This window comes from Aquarana catesbeiana, linkage group LG07, assembly GCF_042186555.1.
Source record: "Aquarana catesbeiana isolate 2022-GZ linkage group LG07, ASM4218655v1, whole genome shotgun sequence".
NCBI classification, from domain to species: domain Eukaryota; kingdom Metazoa; phylum Chordata; class Amphibia; order Anura; family Ranidae; genus Aquarana; species Aquarana catesbeiana.
Window position 1 is genome coordinate 288,501,726 of NC_133330.1, and position 25,950 is coordinate 288,527,675.

General features: G+C 44.0%; 1 protein-coding gene across 2 annotated transcripts in view; it reads right to left on the bottom strand.

Annotated features, from left to right (window-relative positions):
* LRRC42 (leucine rich repeat containing 42) overlaps positions 1–25,950 on the bottom strand; it is a 37,157-nt gene that overhangs the window by 5,712 nt on the left and 5,495 nt on the right. For both annotated transcript variants that reach the window (XM_073593484.1, XM_073593485.1), the window contains exons 3-6: positions 23,366–23,497; positions 7,708–7,826; positions 7,196–7,284; positions 1,724–1,837 (exon numbers count right to left, since the gene is read on the bottom strand). In XM_073593484.1, the coding sequence (XP_073449585.1) occupies positions 1,724–1,837; positions 7,196–7,284; positions 7,708–7,826; positions 23,366–23,497 (454 nt within the window). The remainder of the gene's footprint in view (positions 1–1,723; positions 1,838–7,195; positions 7,285–7,707; positions 7,827–23,365; positions 23,498–25,950) is intronic.

Consider the following 25,950-nt stretch of genomic DNA (forward strand, 5'->3'; position numbering starts at 1 on the left):
TGGGGTTTGATTTTTTTTTTTTTTTTTTTTTAAGATTCATACTTACCTAGCTGGATGCAGCATCAGTCTGATGCTGCATCTGTCCCCTGCAGTCTCTAACAATGAGAACTGAGGGATCAAACCCTGCTGATCGCTCGTTTTTCAGGGCTGCCTGAGCAGAGAGCTGGTGACTGTCAGTCACCGCTCTCTGCTCTGCCCCACCCCCCACTCACTGGAGCACTGGGCTGTGGAGGGGGCAAGAGCAGCCAAGCTCAGGCTCTCAGCGGCTCTCTAAGAGGCTGAGCTGGGTGCTGGTACAGGCATGTGGGCAGATCCCGACCATATGATCGTGATCTTGCCCAAGCCTGGAAAGGCTCTGTGACGTCAGCCGACAGCGGGCTTCAGAAAGCATGCTTTGGCTATACTTTAAAGGGATGTCTTGTTTTAAAGTTTTTTTACCGCTTGTTAAGAATATGTAAATACTTAATTGTCCATAATCTGAACACAGGTCCACTTTAAATATTTTTTCATTACTTTTATGACTTTTGCACACTATTCTATATTGAAAGCATAAAAACTGCTGCTTTGGTTCATCATTATTCCCATTTGAAACATTTAAGAATTTGTTCTCCACAGCTGTATGATTTACATTAAACTAACATTTATTTTTTTCTGTTACATTAAGATATATCTAAATCATGTACATATGTTTGTGATGTGCCAATCAATATTTAAATTAAGCATTATTTATACAGCAATTATGTATATTTTCAAACCATTTGCATTGTGTAATTTTGTATTTGATTAATTATTGTTAATAAAGAGACTTTCAGTATATATCTTTTTGCATGAGCTTCCATAATTTAGGCAAGTACACTGCCCTCTATATAGCATAGTGGGAATCCGGTGAGCTGGTTGAGTTATCACATACAGCACACATCACATCCATACTACAGGTCAGCATTTCTCAACTGGGGTCCTCCAGAGGTTGCTAGTTCCTTGAGCAATGAGCAATTTCAAGCTCTAAAATGAGTAATCAACACCATAAATCATTTTAGATATTTGTAAAAGAGGCATTCGTCCGACTGTCCACCAATGTAAGAGGAGGCATTCTTCCCACTGATCACCAATGTAATGGGGGGGAATCCCTTTTCATTCTTCCTACTGACCACCAATGTAAATGTGCCATTCTTCCCATGGGCCACCAATGTAAGAAGCATTCTTCCCACTGAACACCAACATACATAAAAGAGACAGTCTTTCCATTAACCACCAATGTTAAGGAGGGCATTCTGACCACCACACTAATGTACTGTAAGCTGTAGATTACATTAGTAATATTAGCAGGGCTTCCCTGAAAGCTGAACTTTAATGTTAAGAATTTCTGTGTTGTAGGTTATTCAGCATCATAAACTATATCAAATGTATTCAATGCCACTTATGGTCTCTAATTCTGTATTTATTTTTCCTACACATGACCTGAGTTCTTGAGTTCTTAAGACAAATCTATGTAATCGTTTCCTCTTATCATGTCATAGAATTGTATTTACAGCTGTTTGTATCAACAGGCTTTGCGTGTTTCAAGTCTGTAAGCATTTTCTCTCTTTGTGTTTCCACTGCTGTAACCTTGCCTCTGTTTGTTTGCCAGGTAAACAGAGGGAGCGTTAAATGCAATTAAATTATACCCATCAGTCATAGTTTCCTGTGGATAATACTGTAAGAGAGCAGTGTGGTTTAGAGATACCTGTTCAGCCCAGCCTTGAGTCTTGCAGTCTATGTGATCAAACTGACATAGGGGTTTTAGGGAAAGGTGCAGTCCCATCCTTGTTTCTATTGTCTTACGTGTGACAATGGAATCCTATTGACAAAGGAAAGAAACAAAACCAAGGTCATAGAATTCAGGCTCCTCAAATTTAAGAAACATAGATTAGAACCACATATTTTTATCCCAGATAAATGATAGGTGGTTACACGAGGTACCACATTAGAAAGCAAAAACTGACTCTAAAAGAAAGCTCCAACTGCTTTACAGTAGTGGAACTTTTCCATTTCTGATCCAGACCTCCAATGCTATGGATTGCTGAGGAAGTTACATTGACTCGGGCTGGAAGCACTACTGGGGACTCTGTAATCTTAGAGATAGATAGATAGATAGATAGATAGATAGATAGATAGATAGATAGATAGTCATAGGAATGAACACTATTCACCTAACAAGTTTTTTTCCGGCCCCACCTGTTTGCACTATAAGCTGTCAGAGGATATGTAGGACGCTGGTACTGTGCTGGTTTAGCAATGATACGAACACTTATGTCCAACGTACACTGTAGAAGCAATATCACTCTGAAGGATTGATGTATAGCTATGAAGTGAAAGGATGCGTCATCTACATTCATTATAAATGAAAATGCTGTCAGTGAAGAGATGACCTTGATATTGCTGCTAGGTTTTACGAGCTACAAACTACACTACCATCATCTAGATAATTTACACTGATGGAGGATGCCATCATGGAGGGGAGAACTTTTACCTTTTTGCGGAAGAAAAAGAATAGAGAAATACAAGCTTAAAAAGAAGAAGTATAAAGCCATTTTTGCCCTACTTCTCCTGTGGATCACAGGAGTGCAGTTCGTTCTGTACTCCTTGGATCCATTTTCAGCTGACAGTGCGCAGGCTAAAGTCTCTCAGCCATTCCAGGCTCTGGATCAATCCTGACTCTATAAGTCGGGATCCACCCAGATACCTGGACTGGCAGCTGGCTCAGTCTCTCAGGAAGCTGCTGCGAGCTTAAGCCAACTGTTCCCGCCCAATTCACATCCCAGCATTCCAGTGAGCGCTGAAGGGGCAGAGCAAAGAGCTGCGACTGACAGTCACCAGCTCTCTGCTCAATGAAGACTGAGAACTGAGCGATTAGCAGTGTTTGGATTGCTCAGTTCTCAGTCCTAGAAGCAGCGGGGGACAGATACCACATAGGAGCGATGTTGCATCCACCTAGGTGATGATTTTTTTTTTTTTTTTAAACCCGAACTTCTATTAACTGGGTGGATGCTGACTTTTGAACTGTGCCCATAGAGTTTGTGGTCTATGTGGAATGGTATGAATACAAATCCCTTTTCATACTGTTAAGAAGCCTTTTTGGGGGCCACCAAAGAATTAATGATTGGATACGGTAATAGTGGGTGTTTACCATTGTCCATTCTCAATGCAACTAGATATTAGGTACCCATACTATCAGATTAAGGTTATACCCTGAATACTCATTTTTACTTTAAGATCACAAGATTGGTCAATGTAAAAGTTATACAATATAACGTATTTTGTCCTTTGGGATATTGCCACTGATTGGCAATATCCCAAGCTACATGGGATATATAGCTACACTATATATATTATGGCATCTACAGTGGATATAAAAAGTCTAAACACCTGTTAAAATATCAGGTTTCTGTGATATAAAAAAAAATGAGACAAAGATAAATAATTTCAGAACTTTTTTCCACCTTTAATGTGACGAAGAAGAAGTAAAAATAAAAAAATAAAATAATGTGGTTGCATAACTGGGGATGTAGTTGTGTTTAGAATTAAGCAATCACATTCAAACTCATGGTAAATAGGAGTCAGTACACACCTGCCATCATTTAAAGTGCCTCTGATTAACCCCAAATAAAGTTCAGCTTTTCTAGTAGGTCTTTCCTGACATTTTCTTAGTCGCATCCTACAGCAAAAGCCATGGTCCGCAGAGAGCTTCCAAAGCATCAGAGGGATCTCATTGTTAAAAGGTATCAGTCAGGAGAAGGGTACAAAAGAATTTCCAAGGCATTAGATATACCATGAAACACAGTGAAGACAGTCATTATCAAGTAGAGAAAATGTGGCACAACAGTGACATTACCAAGAACTTGACGTCCCTCCAAAATGTACGAAAAGACGAGAAGAAAACTGGTCAAGGAGGCTGCCAAGAGGCCTACAGCAACATTAAAGGAGCTGCAGGAATATCTGGCAAGTACTGGTCGTGTGGTACATGTGACAACAATCTCCCGTATTCTTCATATGTCTGGGCTATGGGGTAGAGTGTCAGGAAGAAAAACCACCAAGCCCGGCTAAATTTTGCAAAAACACATCTGAAGTCTCCCAAAATCATGTTGGAAAATGTGTTATTGTCTGATGAAACCAAGGTTGAACTTTTGGCCATAATTCCAAAAGATCTGTTTGGCACAAAAACAACACTGCACATCACCAAAGGAACACCATACCCACAGTGAAGCATGGTGGTGGCAGCATCATGTTTTGGGGCTGTTTTTCTTCAGCTGGAACAGGGGCCTTAGTCAAGGTAGAGAGTAGGGAAGTAGGGAATTATGAACAGCTCCAAATACCAGTCAATATTGGCACAAAACCTTCAGGCTTCTGCTAGAAAGCTGAACATGAAGAGGAACTTCATCTTTCATGATGACAACGACCCAAACCATACATCCAAATCAGCAAAGGAATGGCTTCACCAGAAAATTAAAGTTTTGGAATGGCCCAGCCAGAGCCCAGACCTGAATCCGACTGAAAATCTGTGGGGTGATCTGAAGAGGGCTGTGCACAGTAGATGCCCTCGCAATCTGACAGATTTGGAGTATTTTTGCTAAGAAGAGTGGGCAGATTTTACCAAGTCAAGATGTGTCATCAGGATAGACTCATACCCAAAAAGACTGAGTGCTGTAATAAAATCAAGAGGTGCTTCAACAAAGTATTAGGTTAAGGGTGTGGGTGGTTAAGGGTGTGCACACTTATGCAACCATATTATTTTATTTTTACTTCTCTATACCTAAAAGATTTCAGTTTGTTATTCAACTGAGTTGTACCTATAAAGGATGTAGGGGTAGCATGCATTTTAATAGGCATTCACTATGGTGTTTTAATATCTTTGTGTACAATAAAATGTCTTAGAATCTTAGAAAGAATACAGCTCTTTGTACACATTTTCTGTATATATACACAAACACACACAGTGGGGACGGAAAGTATTCAGACCCCCTTAAATGTTTCACTCTTTGTTATATTGCAGCCATTTGCTAAAATCATTTAAGTTCATTTTTTTCCTCATTAATGTACACACAGCGCCCCATATTGACAGAAAAACACAGAATTGTTGACATTTTTGCAGATTTATTAAAAAAGAAAAACTGAAATATCACATGGTCCTAAGTATTCAGACTCTTTGCTCAGTATTTAGTGGAAGCACCCTTTTGATCTAATACAGCCATGAGTCTTTTTGGGAAAGAATCAACAAGTTTTTCACACCTGGATTTGGGGATCCTCTGCCATTCCTCCTTGCAGATCCTCTCCAGTTCTGTCAGGTTGGATGGTAAACGTTGGTGGACGGCCATTTTTAGGTCTCTCCAGAGATGCTCAATTGGGTTTAAGTCAGGGCTCTGGCTGGGCCATTCAAGAACAGTCACGGAGTTGTTGTGAAGCCACTCCTTCGTTATTTTAGCTGTGTACTTAGGGTCATTGTCTTGTTAGAGGGTAAACCTTCGGCCCAGTCTGAGGTCCTGAGCACTCTGGAGAAGGTTTTCATCCAGGATATCCCTGTACTTGGCCGCATTCATCTTTCCCTCGATTGCAACCAGTCGTCCTGTCCCTGCAGCTGAAAAACACCCCCACAGCATGATGCTGCCACCACCATGCTTCACTGTTGGGACTGTATTAGACAGGTGATGAGCAGTGCCTGTTTTTTTCCACACATACTGCTTAGAATTAAGGCCAAAAGTTCTATCTTGGTCTCATCAGACCAGAGAATCTTATTTCTCACCATCTTCAGGTGTTTTTTTTTGCAAACTCCATGCGGGCTTTCATGTGTCTTGCACTGAGGAGAGGCTTCCGTCGGGCCACTCTGCCATAAAGCCCCGACTGGTGGAGGGCTGCAGTGATGGTTGACTTTCTAAAACTTTCTCCCATCTCCCGACTGCATCTCTGGAGCTCAGCCACAATGATCTTTGGGTTCTTCTTTACCTCCCTCACCTAAGGCTCTTCTGCCCCGATAGCTCAGTTTGGCCGAACGGCCAGCTCTAGGTAGGGTTCTGGTCGTCCCAAACGTCTTCCATTTAAGGATTATGGAGGCCACTGTGCTTTTAGGAACCTTAAGTGCAGCAGAAATTTTTTTGTAACCTTGGCCAGATCTGTGCCTTGCCACAAATCTGTCTTTGAGCTCTTCAGGCATTTCCTTTGACCTCATGATTCTCATTTGCTCTGACATGCACTGTGAGCTGTAAGGTCTTATATAGACAGGTATGTGGCTTTCCTAATCAAGTCCAATCAGTATAATCAAACACAGTTGGACTCAAATGCAGGTGTAGAACCATCTCAAGGATGATCAAAAGAAATGGACAGCACCTGAGTTAAATATATGAGTGTCACAGCAAAGGGTCTGAATACTTAGGACCATAGTAACATAGTTAGTAAGGTTGGATAAAGACACCAGTCCATCCAGTTCAACCTGAGTGAGTGTGGGTCTACAATTGTCCCTATCCCTGTACACGCATAAATTGCACACTCACATCGGTCCATACCCTCAAGAAGCCCACAATCCAGCATGTCTTTGGAGTGTGGGAGGAAACCGGAGTACCCGGAGGAAACCCACACAGGCACAGGGAGAACATGCAAACAGGCGTGTAGTGTCGTGGTTGGGATTCGAACCAGCGACACTTTTTACTGCTAGGCGAGAGTGCTACCCACTACACCACTGTGCCACCCATGTGATATTTCAGTTTTTCTTTTTTAATAAATCTGCAAAAATGTCAACAATTCTGTGTTTTTCTGTCAATATGGGGTGCTGTGTGTACAATAATGAGGAAAAAAAATGAACTTAAATGATTTTAGCAAATGGCTGCAATATAACAAAGAGAGAAAAACTTAAGGGGGTCTGAATACTTTACGTCCTCAATATATATATATATATATATATATATATATATATATATATATATATATATATATATATATATATATATATATATATATATATATATATACACACACACACACACATACACACATATACACTGTACTGATAAGTGTTTTGTTGAGTCTGGTGTAGTCTATTTTAGACACATCTTTGAGTGTTTCTACAGTTACAGGGTGTAAAACAAAAATCTCTGATACAATCTTAGAAGCACTCTGGCCTTGTGTGGGGAGAGTGCTCTGGGACTGAAGTGGTTATTAGTTCACTTACCTGCACACCTGTATCAGAAAGGTCCAAGAACTTGAGTTGTTCAAAAACAAACAGGAATTTGAGCCCCACATCTGTGATTCCGGGGTTACCTATAATAGAAATATGAAAAACCATGGGCTGCTACTGTAAACCTCTTTCTGAAAATGTAAATTTCTTGTCTGCCTCCGGCTTTTAAATTTACTGAGCCACTGACCCCAACAAGCATGTAGCCAGTGAAGTTACTTAAACTAACTTCTGATCTGCCCATTTTTTTTGGTTCTGTGACTCAGTGTTAAAGCCAATGGAACAGCATGACAGCCAGGAAACTAGAATTTTCAGAAGGGAAGGTTAACAGTGGCAGCCTCCCTCCACATGTCTCACAGTAGAGGTTTTCTTTAAGTATAGTCATGGTGTCAAATTAAATGGGTAGCCTTTATAATTTCAAATATCTCTGTAAGTATTGAGATTTGCTGCTGGCAATGTGCATCTTGCCAAATAAAGAAGCAAATACAAAACTGTAAGAATAGACTTACAAGAGAGATCCATCAGTGTCAGGCTTCCCAGTCCCCTGTGTAGGATCCTCACTGGAGCCGTCATTTTCCTGATCCCAGCATCAGACAGGCAATTATCCCTTAGGTAGAGCTCTCTCAAGCTGCATAGAGAGCAAAACAAGATTCATATAATAATGTCAGATATACACAGAAAACAATGGGTACTCAAGAACAGTATACATAAAAATAAATAAATAAAATAAAACACACACACATTTTTTACATTTTTAATATATATCCTAGCCAAACCCCAACACCCGACCCTTTCTTTGTTCAAGCCCCAAAACATAATCCCTGAATGAACTTGTATGTATATATTGCAGCCTAACAAATATAGTAAAACCTTGGTTAGAGTGTAACTTGGTTTGAGAGCGTTTTGCAAGACAAGCAAAATGTTTTAATAAATTTTGACTTGATATACATATATAAGTAGCGTCACGTCACAACTAAGTATAAATGACAAGAGAGATGCCTCCAAGTGTAGCAATATGGTTACATTTAATGAAGGTGCAACATTTAGAAAATCACATGGTTCATGATTAACCACTTCCCGCCCGCCCTATAGCGGATTGACGTGCGGGAAGTGGTTCTGTTATCCTGACTGGACGTCATATGACGTCCAGCAGGATAACATGCCGCAGCGCGCCCCCGGGGGCGCGCATCGCGGCGATCGGTGGAGCGGTGTGTCAGCCTGACACACCGCTCCACCGATCTTGGTAAAGAGCCTCCGCCGGAGGCCCTTTACCAGGTGATCAGCCTTGTCCAATCACGGCTGATCACGCTGTCAATGGGAAGAGCCGTTGATCGGCTCTTCCTCACTCGCGTCTGACAGACGCGAGTAGAGGAGAGCCGATCGGCGGCTCTCCTGGCAGGGGGGGGTCTGCGCTGATTGTTTATCAGCGCAGCCCCCCCTCAGATCACCACACTGGACCACCAGGGATCGCCACTAGGACCACCAGGGAAGGGGCAACATGGATGGCCAGGTATGTACCCCATGGCCATCCACATGTGCCCAATCTGTGCCAATCAGTGCCCACAAATGGGCACTGATTGGCACCATTATGTCACTGATCTGCCCAGCAATGCCCAGATCTGCCCAATGTTTTATCAGTGCCACCTGTCATTGCCCATCGGTGCCACCTATCATTGCCCATTGGTGCCACCTGTCAGTGCCCATCTGTGCCCACCTATCAGTGCCCATCAGTGCCACCCATATGTACCAATCAATGCCACCTACAAGTGCCCATCAGTGCTGCCTATGAGTGCCCAGTGCCACCTATCAGTGCCCATCAGTGCCACCTATCAGTGCCCATCAGTGCCACCTATCAGTGCCCATCAGTGCCACCTCATCAGTGCCACCTCATCGATGCCCATCAGTGCCGCCGTATCAGTGCCCATCAGTGCAGCCATATCAGTGCCCGTCATTGAAGAAGAAAACTTACTTATTTACAAAAAATTTTAACAGAAACAAAGAAAAACTTTTTTTTTTTGAAATTTTCGGTCTTTTTTTATTTGTTGCGCAAAAAATAAAAACCGCAGAGGTGATCAAATACCACCAAAAGAAAGCTCTATTTGTGGGAACAAAATGATAAAAAAATTTGTTTGGGTACAGTGTAGCATGACCGCGCAATTGTCATTCAAATTGCGACAGCACTGAAAGGTGAAAATTGGCCTGGGCGGGAAGGTGTCTAAGTGCCTGGTATTGAAGTGGTTAAAACAGGCACATTTAAGTATGCAGGCATCTGGGATAAAGCGGTTCACATAGACCCTCCCCCGCACCGCTATTGATGTCATCCCTTCCATGCTGCACTCCACGAGTGGTTCAAGCCTCGCTTTCAGATCACTCTACTGCAGGGGAGTCTTCCTGGTCATGATTGCAGACTGACAGCGGTGAGAGCCGGCGGTGCGGGGAATGATCTATGTGGACTGCTATACCCCGGATGCCTGCATACTTAGATGTGCCTCTTTTAATCATTAACCATGTGAGTTGCTAAATGTTGTACCTTCATTAAATGTAACCATATTGCTACACTTTAGAGGCGCCTCTCTTCTCTTTTATACCCTGTAGCTCCTGCTGGATTTTGCTTCTAATCCCCTTGTGGAGGCTTCCATTTGTGGATGGACATTTTATGGTTACACAACTTATCACATTGCTATAATCTTTTTATATGGACTATAAACTGAAGGACTTATGAATAAATGGTTGTGGAACAAATTATTTGGAGTTTCCAATATTTCTTATGGGGAAATTCGCTTTGATATACAAATGCTTTGGATTACAAGCATGCTTCCGGAACGAATTATGCTCGCAATCCAAGGTTTTAATGTATTAGATGTGGTTCCTGCATTAGTTTTCTTGTTTTTTGCTTTTTTTCCTCTGTTTTCACCTGGTGATCTGGTTAGTACCACTCCTCCTGTATTAGAGTGCCTCCACTCTGGATGAAGGAGAATAGGGGGCACCTTGGGACAGCAGCATTGTCAGTTTAAGGCAGGAGTAGGCAACCTTTGAGAGGTGGAGATCCACTTGAGCAACATGGAAGAGATCAAAGATCACCAGATGCAGTGCCTTTTTTTACTAAATTAACTAGCAAGGCCCCAATAAAAAGGATAGCATGAAGAAAACATAAAAATATAGTAAAAACAAAAAGGTCAATGGGGAAAACAAACAAACAAAAAAAATAAAAAAAACAAACAAACCTTAGCCTACCTTAAGGGCCCATTTACACTAGGAACTGCATGTGAATCACTGGGATATTGAACTGCAACTGGATTGTATGGTACTTTTGTACCATGCAATACGGTGCAGGCAAACGCACTACCTTTGTTACCGGTGTTTGGAGTGTTGTTAACTTTGCACTGACACCAACAGCAGATCGCAAGGGCAGTGCGGTAAACTGGCACAGAACGCTCCGCGTTCTGATGTGAATGGGTCCTAAAAGGTATCTTCAGCGATAAACTGTTGGTCACCCCCACAAGTCTGATGCAGGAATATGTAGGGCTGTGTACAGAGGTCAGTAGTTTGTATGGTAGAGTACAGGGGTCAGAGGGGCAGAATATAAGATCAGTAGGGCAGAGGACAGGGGGCAGAGTTCAGAGATAAGTAGTAACACAGTGCAGGGTCAGTGGAATGTAAGCAGAGGTCAGATGTACATAAAGCACAGTGCAGTCAGTGGTGTTTAACAAGCAGCTGCCTGTTTCCTACTCTCAGGCAGCTGCCACTACAATGAAAAATAAATGCTGATGTCTAGCAGGTACACATATGTACATTATAGGCAGCAGCAGCCTTCTATAATAATGCCAGTCCCCCTGAGGACCTGTGATTACAGCCTCCTGGCACCGAGCCTCTACAACTTTTTCACCTCCACCTTCAGTTGTGCCCCATCAGACCGTCCGGTGGCTTCCCTGGCACAGACACCTCTCCCATTCAGCCCCTTTCTCAGTACTTCTCCTGGCTCGACTTTACAATTTGTAAATCACCGCTGTGATCTATGAGGTGGCAGGCTTGGGCAGGGGTTTGCACCATTTCAGGTTGCGATCTACCTGTCAGATGGTGGCGATTTACGGGTTGCTGACCCCCGGTCTAGAGGGAGAAAGTGTTAGATGTACTAGCAGATTTGGATACACTAACAAATTAAAGCCAAATTCCAGCTAATATTTTTTAACCACTTGAACACTGGGCACTTAAACCCCCTTAATAACCAGACCAATTTTCAGCTTTCGGTGCTCTCACATTTTGAATGGCAATTACTCAGTCATGCAACACTGTACATATATGAAATTTTTGTCCATTTTTTTCTGTTTCAATGTTTTTATTGAAATTTTTGCAATGAAAATGTAATATGAACAAAACATACAACATAATACTCCTCAATGACCAAGGCAGCCAAAAGAGGGAAGTACATGGAAGGAACAACATAGCACTTACACAAATGATGTCTAAAAGGTAGAGCAAAGTTCCTGGCCTGTTTACTGTCTTAGTAATGAGTTGTTAACTTCCGCTAGGAGAACGGACAACCTGAGAAGAATTACAAGCTGGGAACCCCCCCCAGGAAGGCCCCTGAGATCATCACTTCACCCCAATGGGAACACACTGTGAAGTGCGAGAGCTTCAGGGTTCCCACCAAAGGAGGTGCCTCCCAATCTCCTGTCATCTCCCCCGGGGAAGTGCTCACGCCGGGAAGATACCCAGGCGAGGCAGCCCCCCCGGACGGAGCCGACAGACACATCGTCCAGGCTAGAAGCCTGAGAGAACCTGGCTGCCAACTAGGCTGGGACGCCAAGTAAATAGTTTAGGACAGCCTAAGAGAACAATTGAGTATGCTTTGGCCTAGTAAAACCGTTATTAGCCGTTAGCGGGCGTAAGAAAGATGAGGATAGAACATAAAAAGAAAAGAACAGAGAAGAAAGAGGAAGAGGAGAGAGGGAGCTAGAAGAGGACAGAGGGAGGGATGGGGGGGTGGGGCATACGGATAAGGCGGTAATCTCGCCGGATTCTCTCCTACGTTAGTAGGTGGCCTGGGTAAAGTGAGATACTGACATACCTAACCCAAGGTTCCCAAATCCCTTTAAAGCGTGGGACCGTGTCACGCAGTTTAGCCACTATTTGTTCTTGTGACATTATCCAGGAAATCTTCCGTTTGGTGGCCGATATGGACACCGAAGGAGTCTTCCATGCTTTCGCTAGAGAAACTTTGGCTCCCAAACACATAAAGAATATAAGTTGTTGTGTATTTTTAGGAGTGTTGTGCATTGTGCAATTCAGTAGAATGTATGTGGGGTCCTGTGGAACCTCTGCCCCAGATACTTTCCTTAGAATATGGAGGAATTTATTCCAGTAACTCCATATGTGGGGGCATGTCCACCAGATATGGTGCATCCTGCCAATATGACTGCAACCTCTGTAGCAGAGGGGAGAGGATTCTGGGAATATCCTGGAGAGCCTGGCCGGGACATAATACCATTTAGTAAAGACTTTAATGTTAGCCTCAATCAAGGCCATATTTAGGATACCTTTCGATGATCTGCTGAATGCTTGGAACCACTTAGCAGGATCCCACTGAATGTCCAGGTCCGATTCCCAGGATCGAGCGTATGCCGGGGTGTCCGTCCTATCTGCCAGGGACGCGTAGATAATAGATATCCCACCTTTTTGGGGGGCTAACGAAGAGCACCATAGCTCATACATCGTGGCCTTAGGAGTGTTCATCTTATCAGTAAAAAGTGAGTGAAGAAAGTGTCGTATTTGCGAAAGTCGAAACTTTTCCGAGGAAGGCATTTCCAATGTACTCAAACAATGGCCTAATGAAATGGGGCCATTGGGTGTAAAGAAATGGCCTATTCGGAAAAGTCCTTTGTTCAGCCACCAATGAAATGCATGTATGTTCATCCCAGGGGGAAAATCAGGATTGTGAAACAGGCATGTGAGAGGCCTTAAGGGGGAAATCAAGTTGGCGTGGATATGCAATTGGTCGCAGAGGGCTAGGGAGTGAGACAATGTGGGGGCTAAGATGGCCGGTCTATGTTTGGGAGGTCTCCACGTTAAGAAATCGAGTGTGAAATGCGGTACTGCTTGTCTCTCAATGGAGATCCAACCTGGCCTGCAGATTTTAGTGTAGATGGCTGAGAACTGTGCTAGCTGTGCTGCCTGGTAATATAGCTACAAGTTTGGTAGACCCAGGCCCCCTTGCGACCGAAGCCTAAACAAAATTTCTTTAGCAAAGCGATGACCTCTGTCCCCCCAGACAAACCTAATCACCCCGGACTGAAATTTGGTTAAGACAGATTTTTTAATCGGTATAGGAAGTGAGCAAAACAGGTATAAAAGGCGTGGCAGGAGAGTCATTTTGACTGCGTTGAGTCTACCTAACCCTGACAGGCCCTCCCTCGACCATTTCTGTAGATCCAGCTCTAGAGAGCGGAGCATGGGGGGGTAGTTAGGGCATATAAGTCACCAATGTTTTTCGTCAGCTTGATGCCCAAATAGGGGATTGAGTCGCTAGCCCATGTGAAGGGAAAGTGTGGTCGGAGTTGATCAATGAGATGTACCGGGACCGAAACATTGAGGGCCACAGATTTGGTCACGTTCACCTGAAGACCAGAGAGGAGACCGAAGTCTCTCAGAAGTCTGAGGACATTTGGTGTGGATGTGAGAGGGGCAGTGAGGAACAAGAGCATGTCATCAGCAAATAGGGCGCATTTGTGAATGTCAGGACCACATTTCACTCCCTTGATGTTCTCGTTCGATCTGATGGCTACAGCCAGTGTCTCGATCGCAATAGCGAAAATCAAGGGTGAAAGGGGACAACCCTGTCTAGGTCCCCCCACGAATATTGAAGGGTTCCGAGTAATGGCCCATTAGTCGCACCTGTGCTGAGGGTGAGGAATATAGTGTGTAAATTATCGTGCGAAAACCGTCGCCAAACCCCCAGCGTTCTAGAATGTCAAAAAGGTAGGGCCACTACACGGAGTCAAAGGCCTTCTGCAGATCCAGTGACAGCAAGAAGCCCTCTTGAGCAGGGCCTCCGTCCCACTGGGACTGCAGAAGGGAAATCAAATCAATAGCTCTGTGAACCTGGTCCGGTCCCTGTCTCCCCGGGATGAAGCCCACTTGGTCCCTATGTATATAATTAGCAATAAAGTTAGACATCCTGTTTGCCAGTATTTTAGTCATTATTTTGAGATCGTTATTGATTAACGAAATAGGGCGGTAGCTGCCCACCTCGCTTGGGTCTTTACCCTGTTTAGGTATGACCGAGATAAAAGCCGAGTTTAAGTCGCTAGGGAGAGGGGCTCCATCCCAGAGGGAGTTGAAGAACCGGGCCATGTAAGGAGCCAGACGAGGGCCAAACTTCTTATAACAACATACTGAAAAACCGTCTGGACCCGGGGCGGAATTCATTTTCAAGGATTTAATGATATCTAGGATTTCCTCGGAGGAGAAGGGGGCGTCTAGCAGATCGCGGTGTGTTTGCTGTAGATGAGTCAGGTTAATGTCTTGGAGAAACCGATCTCTGGCCTTGGAATGTGTGTGGGGTACTTTCTCATAAAGATGAGAGTAAAAATCATGGAATGATTTCATAATGATGGTTGGATTTTGCGTCAGATTGCCCGACGAGGCACGAATTTTGGGAAATGCCAAGGTACGGATCCTCGGGCTAAGTTTGGCAGCCAACTTAGCGCCTATCCTATCCGATTGGTAATAGAAACGCGCGCCGGACCACCGTAAGTGTTTCTCCGCGGAGGTAGTAAGAGAGAGGTTGAGTTTCACTCGAGCCGAGTCAAGTTTGGCCAGATCATCCGGTGTAGGGTGTTGTTTGTGGGCTTTGCTCAGCAAGTGGAAGTCTGCTGTGAGTCGCGAAACTTCCGCCCTGCTTTCCTTTTTGAGTTGAGAGGAGAGTTGTAAGAGCCTGCCTCTCATCACCGCCTTGTGTGCTGCCCAAAGACATCCCGGGGAGACTGACCCCGTGTCATTCTCAATAAAGTAGTCAGAAAGAGCTTTGTCCAGGAGCGTGCAGTGGGTTGGGTTGCTTAGGAGAGTTTCATTAAGGCGCCATTGAAAGGGACCCTTCACCCCCGACCCGCCCCTGAGTGACATAGACATTATCGAGTGGTCGGATAGTGGACTGTCATATATTTTGGAGGAGGTTACTCTTGGGATTACGTGTGGTGGGACAAATATGTGGTCAATCCTAGAGAAGGTGTGGTGGGGGACCGAGTAGTGTGTGTAGTCTCTAGTTTGGGGGTTCATTTCCGTCCAGATATCAATCAGGCCAGAAGATTGTACTATTTGCGCCACCCGGAGGCTACGTTTAGGGGGCCGTTTTGATTTGGGCCGCAGGGGGTTTGATTTGTCAGAGGAGTAGTCAAATGGGGTATTGGGGTCTCCCCCCAATATTACTGTGCCAACGAAATGCGGCTTAAGTACCTTGAGTGTGGTGTCAAAAAAAGAGGTCCTGGCGTGTATTAGGGGTATAATATGAGACAAACGTGTAGGCCTCACCATGACTCATACCTGACACTAGTATGTAACGTCCCTCTGGATCTTTGATGGTGTTCGCGTGCACGAATTGAGTTCTGTTGGAGAAGCAGACTGCCACTCCTCTCGTTTTGTTGTCAGCATTAGCTAGGTGGAAGTTCATGAAGCTTTTGTGAAGGAATTTGGGCTGACAGGAGGCGGGGAAATGAGTTTCCTGGAGCAGTACTACATCAGCCTTCAGAGTGTGAAGCTGTTGCAGTATTTTACGTCTCTTCACAGGGGAATTAAGACCCTGTACATTGTGGGAGAGAATCCTAAGTGTCCCATTCAGTGGCGTGGAGTCAGTCATGGGGAAGCAATGAGTGTGGTGCTAAGTATTTGTAATTCTCACCTGATGTCCTAATTGTCCCTGGCAGATAGGAGACATCCCCAGCAACATGACGGGCTCGATCTGTGTTACGGCAAACGGGAGATCCAGCGAGAACCTGTAGCTGCAGAAGAGGAGGGGGGAGGGGGGGGGAGGAAAGGAGAAAGGAAAGAAGAGCAGAGAAAAGAGGTAGAGAGGAGTGAAAAAACGAACCATTAGATATTGCATCAGAAAATCTTTACCCAAATCCCCACGGACCAGCGAGGGACCCCCCCCTGCCTGGACCGGAACCCAAAACAAAGCAAAAAATTCTGCGACCCAAGGGTCGAGAGGGTCTGGGTCCGATAGCTGAACCCTTGTTCACTCACCTATCGGAGCCAGAGAGAGGCGCACTACGACCACTCCAGTCAACACCGCCTCTTATTGAAATCGTGGCAGTACATAAACAATGCAATGCAAGCCCTGCTATCACATAGTAGTAGTGATCAAAAAGCTTCGAGTATTTGGGAGAAAAAAAAAAAAACCCTTTTTAAAAACGGAACAGTACAACATTTTCCCCGGAAAATCTGGACCCGTAGGGATCCGAAAGGAAGTCCTGGGGAGAACTCAGAAGAGGAAAGTCACCAAAAAACTGACATCAGGTCGGTCGTCGACGCAGACCCAGGGGAGGATCAAAAACAGAGACTGATGATGCTGCAGGCCCAATCATGGGGGAAAGGATTCTTTCGATCGCTTGGAAAGCTGTTTCTGCCACACTGGCGACACTGGGCTGGTGGGGGATGTTCTCTTGACAGACGATGCTCCTCAAGAGGCAGAAGAATGTGGGACGTCCTGAGTAATCAGACCCAGATGAAGGAGAAGTCGTTCCCCGTCTTGGAACGTTGAAAAATTGTATGGTTTGTTGCGGTATGAGAAGTTCAATCTCAGCGGGAAGGCCCATCTGTAAGTGATCTCTTTGCTCGCCAGGACTTGTAGTAGCGGTTTCAGGGCTCTTCTTTTTTGTACGGTATATGGGGATATATCAGCGAAGATTTGGACCTGATGGCCTTGGAACATCAGTTTCTCTGCTGACCTGGAGAGCTTCATCACTTCTTCTTCCTTAACTGCATAGAAATGCGGTTTCACGATGATGTCTCGTGGCAGACCGTCGGAACGAGGTGGTTGTAGCGCCCTGTGGGCTCTGTCGAGCTCCAAGCGGTGAGCCGGAATAAACTCTTGATGAAGTCCTGGACTGCCATGTGGGTGTCTTTAACGGATTCGGGGAGACCCCGGAGACGAAAGTTGTAACGTCTCGACCTGTTCTCGAGGTCATCTATTTTAGAGGTGGCGGATTCCAGTTGGTCCTGAAGATCCTGGATTCTGGAAGTATTTTGGTTAATTCTCAGGATGGCCTGATCAGATTTCTGTTCGATCACTTCAATTCTGGCACCAATCTGCTGCAAATCTGCATGTATGGAAGCAGTGATCTGTGTAGCTGTGTGGGACAGGCCTTTTGATAGCATCTGGGAAAAAGCAGCTATCATGGAGGGGAAATCAGTAGGGGAGGGAGGGAGATCCCTGGCCTGTATGTCCCAGGAGTCCGGACTGTGAGGCAGATCCTTCTGAGGGGTGAGAGCTGCCCCTCCAAATGTCCTCCTTAATAGAGATTCAGTGGATGCTGGAGAGGGGAACCCCGGGAGAGTACTCACTGTGGCATCTGATGCTTGTGAGGACGGGAGGGCTCCTTGATCCTGATCTGCGATGGATTCTGACAGGCAGGGCAGACCTTGTGAGGAGACGGCCGCCATTTTGGGATGGCCGGGCCGCTCCTGGGATCCGTTCAGGGCGTAAATGAGGTTCCGCCTGGGGGCAGAAAAGGACATCTAGGTGTGGCTGGAGGTGTCCCCAAGCTGCAGGGACAAGAGCCGGGCTAAAATGAGGGCTTGCACCGCCGCTATGGACGGCGTTAGATCGGGGTGGCGTGGAGCTCCCGGGCTAAGCGGCCATCTTGGATGCTGCCGCGCATGCGCCTTTTGTCCCTTTTTTTTTTTACACAAATGGAGCTTTATTTTGGTGGTATTTAATCACCGCTGGGTTTTTTATTTTTTGCGCTATAAAAGAAAAGAGACTGAAAATTTGGTAAACAAATTAATTTCTTTGTTTCGGTTAGAAAATTTAGCAAATTAGTAATTTTTCTTCATAAATTTTGGCCAAAATGTATACTGCTACATATCTTTGGTAAAAATAAGTACAAATTGGTGTATATTATTTGGTCTTTGTGAAAGTTAGAGTCCAAAAGCTATGGTGCCAATATCTGAAAATTGATCACACCTGAATTACTGATGGCCTATCTAATTTCTTGAGACCCTAACATGCCAGAAAAGTACAAATACCCTCCAAATGACCCCTTTTTGGAAAGAAGACATTCCAAGGTATTTAGAAAGATGCATGGTGAGTTTTTTGAAGTTGTCATTTTTTCCCACAATTCTGTGCAAAATCAAGATTTTTTTTTCCCCCCACAAAATTGTCATATTAGCAGGTTATTTCTCATACACAGCATATGCATACCACAAATTACACCCCAAAACACATTCTGCTATTACTCCTGAGTATGGCGATACCACATGTGTGAGACTTTTACACAGCGTGGCCACATACAGAGGCCCAACATGCAGGGAGCACCTTCAGGCGTTCTGGAGCACCCAGGCCAAGTCTGACATTTCTCTCCTACATGTAAAAATCATCATTTATTTGCTAGAAAATTACATAGAACCCTAAAACATTATATATTTTTTTTTAGCAAAGACCCTAGAGAATACAATGGCGGTCATTGCAACTTTTTATCTCGCACGGTATTTGCGCAGCAATTTTTCAAACGTGTTGTTTTTGGAAAAAAAAAAAAAGTTTTGTGTTTTAAAAAAAACAAAAAACGTTAGCCCAATGTTTTTGCATAATGTGAAAGATGAAGTTACACCGAGTAAATAAATACCTAACATGTCACGCTTCAAAATTGCACACACTCGTGGAATGGCGCCAAACTTCGCTACTTAAAAATCCCCATAGGCGACGCTTTAAAATTTTTTACTGGTTACATGTTTCGAGTTACAGAGGAGGTCTAGGGCCAAAATTATCGCTGCTCTCGCTCTACCGATCGCATTGATACCTCACACGTGTGGTTTGAACACCGTATTTATGTGTGGGTGAGACTTACGTATGCATTCGCTTCTGTGTGCGAGCACACGGGGACAAGGGCGCTGTAAAATTTTTAATTTTTTTTATTGTTCATTTTACTTTATTTTAGTTTGACACTTGTTTCCAAAAAATTAATTTTTTGATCACTTTTATTCCTGTTACAAGGAATGTAAACATCCCTTGTAATAGGAATATGGCATGACAGGTGCTCTTTACTGTGAGATATGGGGTCAATAAGACCCCACATCTCATCTCTAGGCTGGGAAGCCTGAAGTAATAAAAAAAAAAAAAAAAAAAAAAAAACGATCCTGGCTTCAATCGTAGCGGTGAGCCGGTAGAAGCACCGGAGGGTGGCGGGGGACGTCCCCTCTCGCCTCCCGTAAGAACGATCAAACAGAGGAACAGCCGATATGATCGTTCTTATGGTGTAGGGAATCGCTGGCTTAAAAAGCTGATATCTGAATGATGCCTGTAGCTGCAGGCATCATTCAGATATCCCCACACAAAGTCAAGAACGTCGTATGACGGCAGGCGGGAAGTGGTTAAAACGCATTTTTTTACAATATTTCTAACACATAGCATGTACATACCAAAAACGACACCCCAAAATAGATTCTCCTACTCCTCCTGAGTACGGCAATACCACATGTGTGAGACTTCCACAGCCTGGCCACATACAGAGGCCGAGTACAGCCGAGTATTGCGGGGTATTGCAGAGCATTGCAGAGTATTGTGGGGTATTGCAGAGCATTGCAGAGTATTGCAGAGTATTGCGGGGTATTGCACAGTATTGCAGGGTACTGCACAGTATTGCAGGGTACTGCACAGTATTGCAGGGTACTGCACAGTATTGCAGGGTACTGCACAGTATTGCAGGGTACTGCAGAGTATTGCACAGGGAAATGCAGAGTATTGCACAGGGAATTGCAGAGTATTGCACAGGGAATTGCAGAGTATTGCACAGGGAATTGCAGAGTATTGCACAGGGAATTGCAGAGTATTGCACAGGGAATTGCTGAGCATGGAGGGATGGATCCATGGATGTGACTGCACATGTCACAGAGAAGCGCTGTGGGCACTACACATCCAGCCCACAGTGCTGCTGCCATCCGATCCCTCCCCCTCTGTACCGATCGGTACACAGAGGGGAGAGAGGAACCGGCGTCATGACATGACGCCAGTTTGTTTACATGTGATCGCTCCGTCATTTGACAGAGCGATCACATGGTAAAAGGCCGCAATCAGCAGCCGTTTGCCGTGATGCGCCGGGTCCTCTGTACCCAGCGGTCACGGATGTTCTCAGGTGCGCGTCCCAGAGTTAAAGCGGTGTTCCGGACGAAATTATACTTTTTAAATAAAAATACCCCTATAATACACAAGCTTAATGTATTCTAGTAAAGTTAGTCTGTAAACTAAGGTCTGTTTTGTTAGTTTATAGCAGTAGTTTGTTATTTTATAAACTTACAGAAGGCCGTGGCCATCTTAAGTGTGGGCATTTGAAGCCAGACTGTATTTCTTCCTGGATCTCATCCTTGCAGATCTCGCACATGCTCAGTGCAGCACAAGCAGTGTAATAGGTTTCAGGTCAGGTTTCCATAGCAATGGCAGTGTCAGAGGAAGTTGCCTTCCCAGGAGGCATTGCAAACAGGAAATGATGCGATAGGCCACGGCCAGGGAGGAGGAAGTGAAAAATGAATAGAGCAGATATACAGTAGGTGCTGAGAACATTTTTCTTTTAAAATATCCAATTCGTATACAGTGCACAGTTTAATGAGGGATGCTGAAGAGTTGTAAAAGTGGGTGGAACTCCACTTTAAGAAACCACCCTGTAGCCGTCATTCGGCTATGGGCCGGTTGTTAAGTGGTTAAGCAGTTACAGCAACAGTTTTCTTCCTTTTTAGATAAAGGTTTTACATAAATAAAAGCGGACCATCGTATGCACCCCTATCAGTGTTATATGGTTTGTCTCATCCCTCCAACTGCTACATCTGAGGGACAGCTTATTCTGTTGAAAAATAAAAAAAAAAAGACTTGCTTGCCAGATCACCAGATAACAATAATGAAAAGAAAGCCTAAAAAGAAAAAAACTAATGCCCCGTACACACGGCCGGACTTGCCAACGGGCTAAACTCCGTCGGCATTTCCGACGGAAAGATTTAGAACATGTTCTATATCTGAGTCCGTCGGAAATGCCAACAGAAAAAATCTAATGGGGCATACACACGGTTGGAATGTCCGACCGAAAGCTCCCATCGGACTTTTTCTGTCGGGAAGTCCGGCTGTGTGTACGCAGCATAACGGAGCCATCACATCTAAGTATTGGTAAGCTGCAATATAATATAATAAATGTTTGTTTTTGGGTTTAATATCACTTTACCACTAACTGAACCTTGAAAATGAAACTTAACACTTATCCACATTTATACACCCAAAACTATTTATTTGTCCAGTGAGCTGCCACATGTCTCACCTGAGCAGCTCTCTGAATACCCATGTCCCATTATTCATTGGGACTCCTGTGATATTGGTGGGTGCTGACACTTATGCCCCGTACACACGGTCGGATTTTCCGATGGAAAATGTCCGATCGGAGCGTGTTGTCAGAAATTCCGACCGTGTGTGGGCTCCATCGGACATTTTCCATCGGATTTTCCGACACACAAAGTTGGAGAGCAGGAGATAAAATTTTCCGACAACAAAATCTGTTGTCGGAAATTCCGATCCTGTGTACACAAATCCGACGGACAAAGTGCCACGCATGCTCAGAATAAATAAAGAGATGAAAGCTATTGGCCACTGCCCCGTTTATAGTCCCGACGTACGTGTTTTACGTCACCGCGTTCAGAACGATCGGATTTTCCGACAACTTTGTGCGACCGTGTGTAGACAAAACAAGTTTGAGCCAACATCCGTCGAAAAAAATCCTAGGATTTTGTTGTCGGAATGTCCGAACAAAGTCCGACCGTGTGTACGCCCTATTACAATATTGGCAGCATACTTTTTTTTGTCATGAGGTAAGTATTCTGCACTAGGCTGCCAATCACTTAAAGTGATTGCAAAGTCTCATTTTTTTCCCTATAGAGATAAAACACATTATACTTACCTGCTCTGTTGCAGTGGTTTTGCACAGAGCAGCCCAGATCCTCCTCTTCTCGGGTCCCTCTTCTGTGCTCCTGGCTCCTCCCTCGTGTTCGGTGCCCCCACAGCAAGCAGCTTTCTATGGGGGGCACCCGAGCCGAGACACAGCTCTGTGTGTCCATTCAGACATGGATTCCTGACCCGGCCCCGCCCCCTCTCTCCCGTAATAGGCTAGCTGACTTTCATTGACAGTAGCGGGAGGCAATAGTGCGGTGTCTCAGCCAATCAGGAAGTGGACACTCGTGGACATCGGTTGACAGAGAAGGACCTGAGCTAAGTATTAGGGGGGCTGATGCACACAGAAAGCTTTTTATCTTAATGCATAGAATGCATTAAGATGAAAAACCTTCTGCCTTTACAACCCCTTTAATGAGATGGGGCATCTTCATAAAAAAGGATGTGCCCACTGAAAACCGCCGTGACACAAGGATTGTAGAGTGGCTCTTGTGAAACATCTCCATAAAAGTTCTACAACTTGTTGCTGTGCACCATAGGTAAAGTAATGGCAGCTGGTCTTGAGAGTCAGAAAAGCCTTCCTTGTGGCCTGTGATATGATCGGGTCCCAGCGCCAGCTTCAGTGTAGAGGAGGGACAGCCAACAACAGATACACCATAGTAAGCCTATGGGTGATGTCATTACCCAGGCTCTGCAGTCGTTGTTGCCTCTCCTCTACACTGAAGCCAGAGCTGGAACCCCATCTTGTGACCCGACCGGAGTGACTTCAGCATCTTTCAACATCTTTTGGGTGTAGGTTTAGGCTTAGTTAGGATTTGACTGAACATATTCTTTTTGTGAGGTATTGAAGGTGTAATTTTAGAAGACAGGCTGCAAATATTAAATATTTGCTGGAGAATAGAACGGATTAGGTTTCAGTACAGGGACTTCTATGTAAAACAAGGAAATATCAAGGGTACATACCCAAGTTCACCGATTCTTTTAGTCCTGGATGGAATTCTCAATTAAGTAGTGCTGTAATCATGTCTACATACCTGTTCAGTGTGTCAGAGGTAATATGTTGCAGCAATTCATGATCATCCCCTAATTTACAACATGACAAGTCCAAACTGCATAGATCTCGAAATGATTTAATCTCTTCCAACTTCTCGGACACTAGGAGGTACCTGTACACATCAAAATGAGTTATCCTATTAGATTTGTATACAAAAAAAAAAACCACAACAATTAAGTAATAATGGGATCCCAATTAGAAAAGTCAATTTTACTCTGCTGAACAACATGTGTAATGTACAGAGGACAAGCCCAGTGGATGAAGAAGAGCTAGACACAGTGGGGTTGGTTTACTAAAGGCAGACTGTTCACTTTGCAAGCACAGTTCCCTCCATCGTCCAATCATGTGAAAGCAAAAATGCTGTTGTTTTTATTTTCTTTTCAGGTGATTGGGTATTCTTTGTAAAGTGAAGCTTTACCTTATTTATTAAGCTCTGGTGCAACTGCACAGTCTTTAGTACAGAGGTGTCAAACTCCATTGCGGGCCGCATCAGCATTATGGTTGCATTCAAAGGGCCGGTTGCATTGGTAAGACTAGATGTCCAGAGCACCCCCACCCCCCTACATCAGATGCCAAGCCTCCCTCCCACCTCTTACATCACAGTGCACCCCCCCATACCATGTGCTGCTGGGAAAAAGCTGGCGGCGGAGCTGGGAAGCAGAAAGTGCAGGGTCTGGTGGGTCTGGTGGAGGACCAAAGGAAGGCTGGAGTCTGCTGAACGCTGAGGCCAGGGGAGATGGAGACTAGAAGGTGCAGCAGCTGCACAGAGAGGCACAGGATCAGTAGGAGGAGTTCTGTCCTCTCTGCTGCTGACTGCGGAGACGGTAGCCACATGAAATGACCCGGAGGGCCAGATTCGGCCGCGGGCCTTGTGTTTGACACATGTGCTTTAGTAAATCAACTCCAGTAGGTTTGGAATAAAATTTAGAATAACCATGGAGGAACCAGAATCACAGAGGTGATTCTTAAATCGGGTCCCTGGCCCTTTGTGTCCCATCTGCTATAACTCAACTGGAGTTTAATTTACTTATATTTTTCATTCCTTGGTCCTTCCTCCCTCACCCCTCCCATAAGTAGCTATGAATAAGCGCCATGATAGGGTGTGAAACGCGTTAGCTATTTTTCCTGTTCCTCAATAAAGAATGGTGTGCGGCCGTTCAGGATCTTTTTCTTTCCTCCCATTATGAACATGCTAATGAAAATTATCAAAAATGTCTTGATGGGTGAGATTGTCAAACTTAATACGTGACATGTATACTATGACTGTACGATTCCTTTGCAGAAGACGTTGTGATGTTCTATATTATGTGGTATGTTTTGTTACCTCACAAACAAACAAAAGATTTCCCAGCACACTTTCTGACCAACCTGAAAAACAACCAAATTGTCCCTGTGTAACAGTTTACATTAAAAACAGAGTGTTTTGTTTGCACAGATTTGCAAATATATGCGTAAGCCCACGCCAAGGGACCTCTGTATATACTGTGGTCCTAACTCTAAATTTTCAGAGCCTAAATTAGGAGCACATAGAAGAATGGATAGATTAAAAGGGCAGGTATGCCTGGAGGGCATCTTATGACAGGTTACCACCTGTCACATTTCTGCTCATATGAAATAAGGCCTTAAGTAGGTTAAATTCATATTCTTAAGCGGTCTGTGATGCCAAGCCATATTTTTTCATGACTTTTGAAAAATTTCTAATAAAAAAATATTTAGGTTAGGGTTGCACCAATACGTTTTTTTTTTTTTTTTTTTTTTTTATCATTAAGTACCGATACTTTCGGTCAAGTGCTCATGGATACTTTGCAGTACAATTTGCGTCCATACAAAATGAATGGGCTCAAATTGCACTGCAAATAATCACATGTGATTTGAACAGGAATGCGCTGTCCTATCCGAATCGCATACGGTTTCCCCCACCGCTCCTGTATGTGTGAACCCAGTATAGAACGGGAAGCGCCATCTAGTGCAGCAATGAACAGTTTATTACAAATGTTATGTATGTGGATGACTCCCGCGCTGTCAAAGGGACACTGCTGCAGGGACACTGCTGCAACACCTGTGATTCTGATCCAAACAGAAAAAAATAAAAGGTGAAATAGTGATGGTAGTTGCGCTGTGAAAAAGGGGATGTGGGAGGTGCTAAAATAAGGATGTGATGGTGGAAACTGCAGTAGTATGTGGTAAAAGCAACCAAGTGTACATACATGGAATCAAATAGTGGCACATAATAATACCTGGTGTAGTAGAGTAATCCAAAAGTAAAAAAAAAAATATATATATATATATATATATATATATATATATATATATATATATATATATATATATATATATATATATATATATATATATATATATATATAAAACATGTGCATCATATAACTACATGATCATGGATATAAAAAGTCCAAGAAAAACTGTCAAAGTATATGAAAAATTGCAAAATGACAGAAAAAGTATATCAGAAAAAATGTATAATGAAACAGTCCATATAAAGGTGAATGTAAAACAATCCCACCACCAAAAAGCATACGTGTACCAAAAAAAATCTTCAGTGATAGC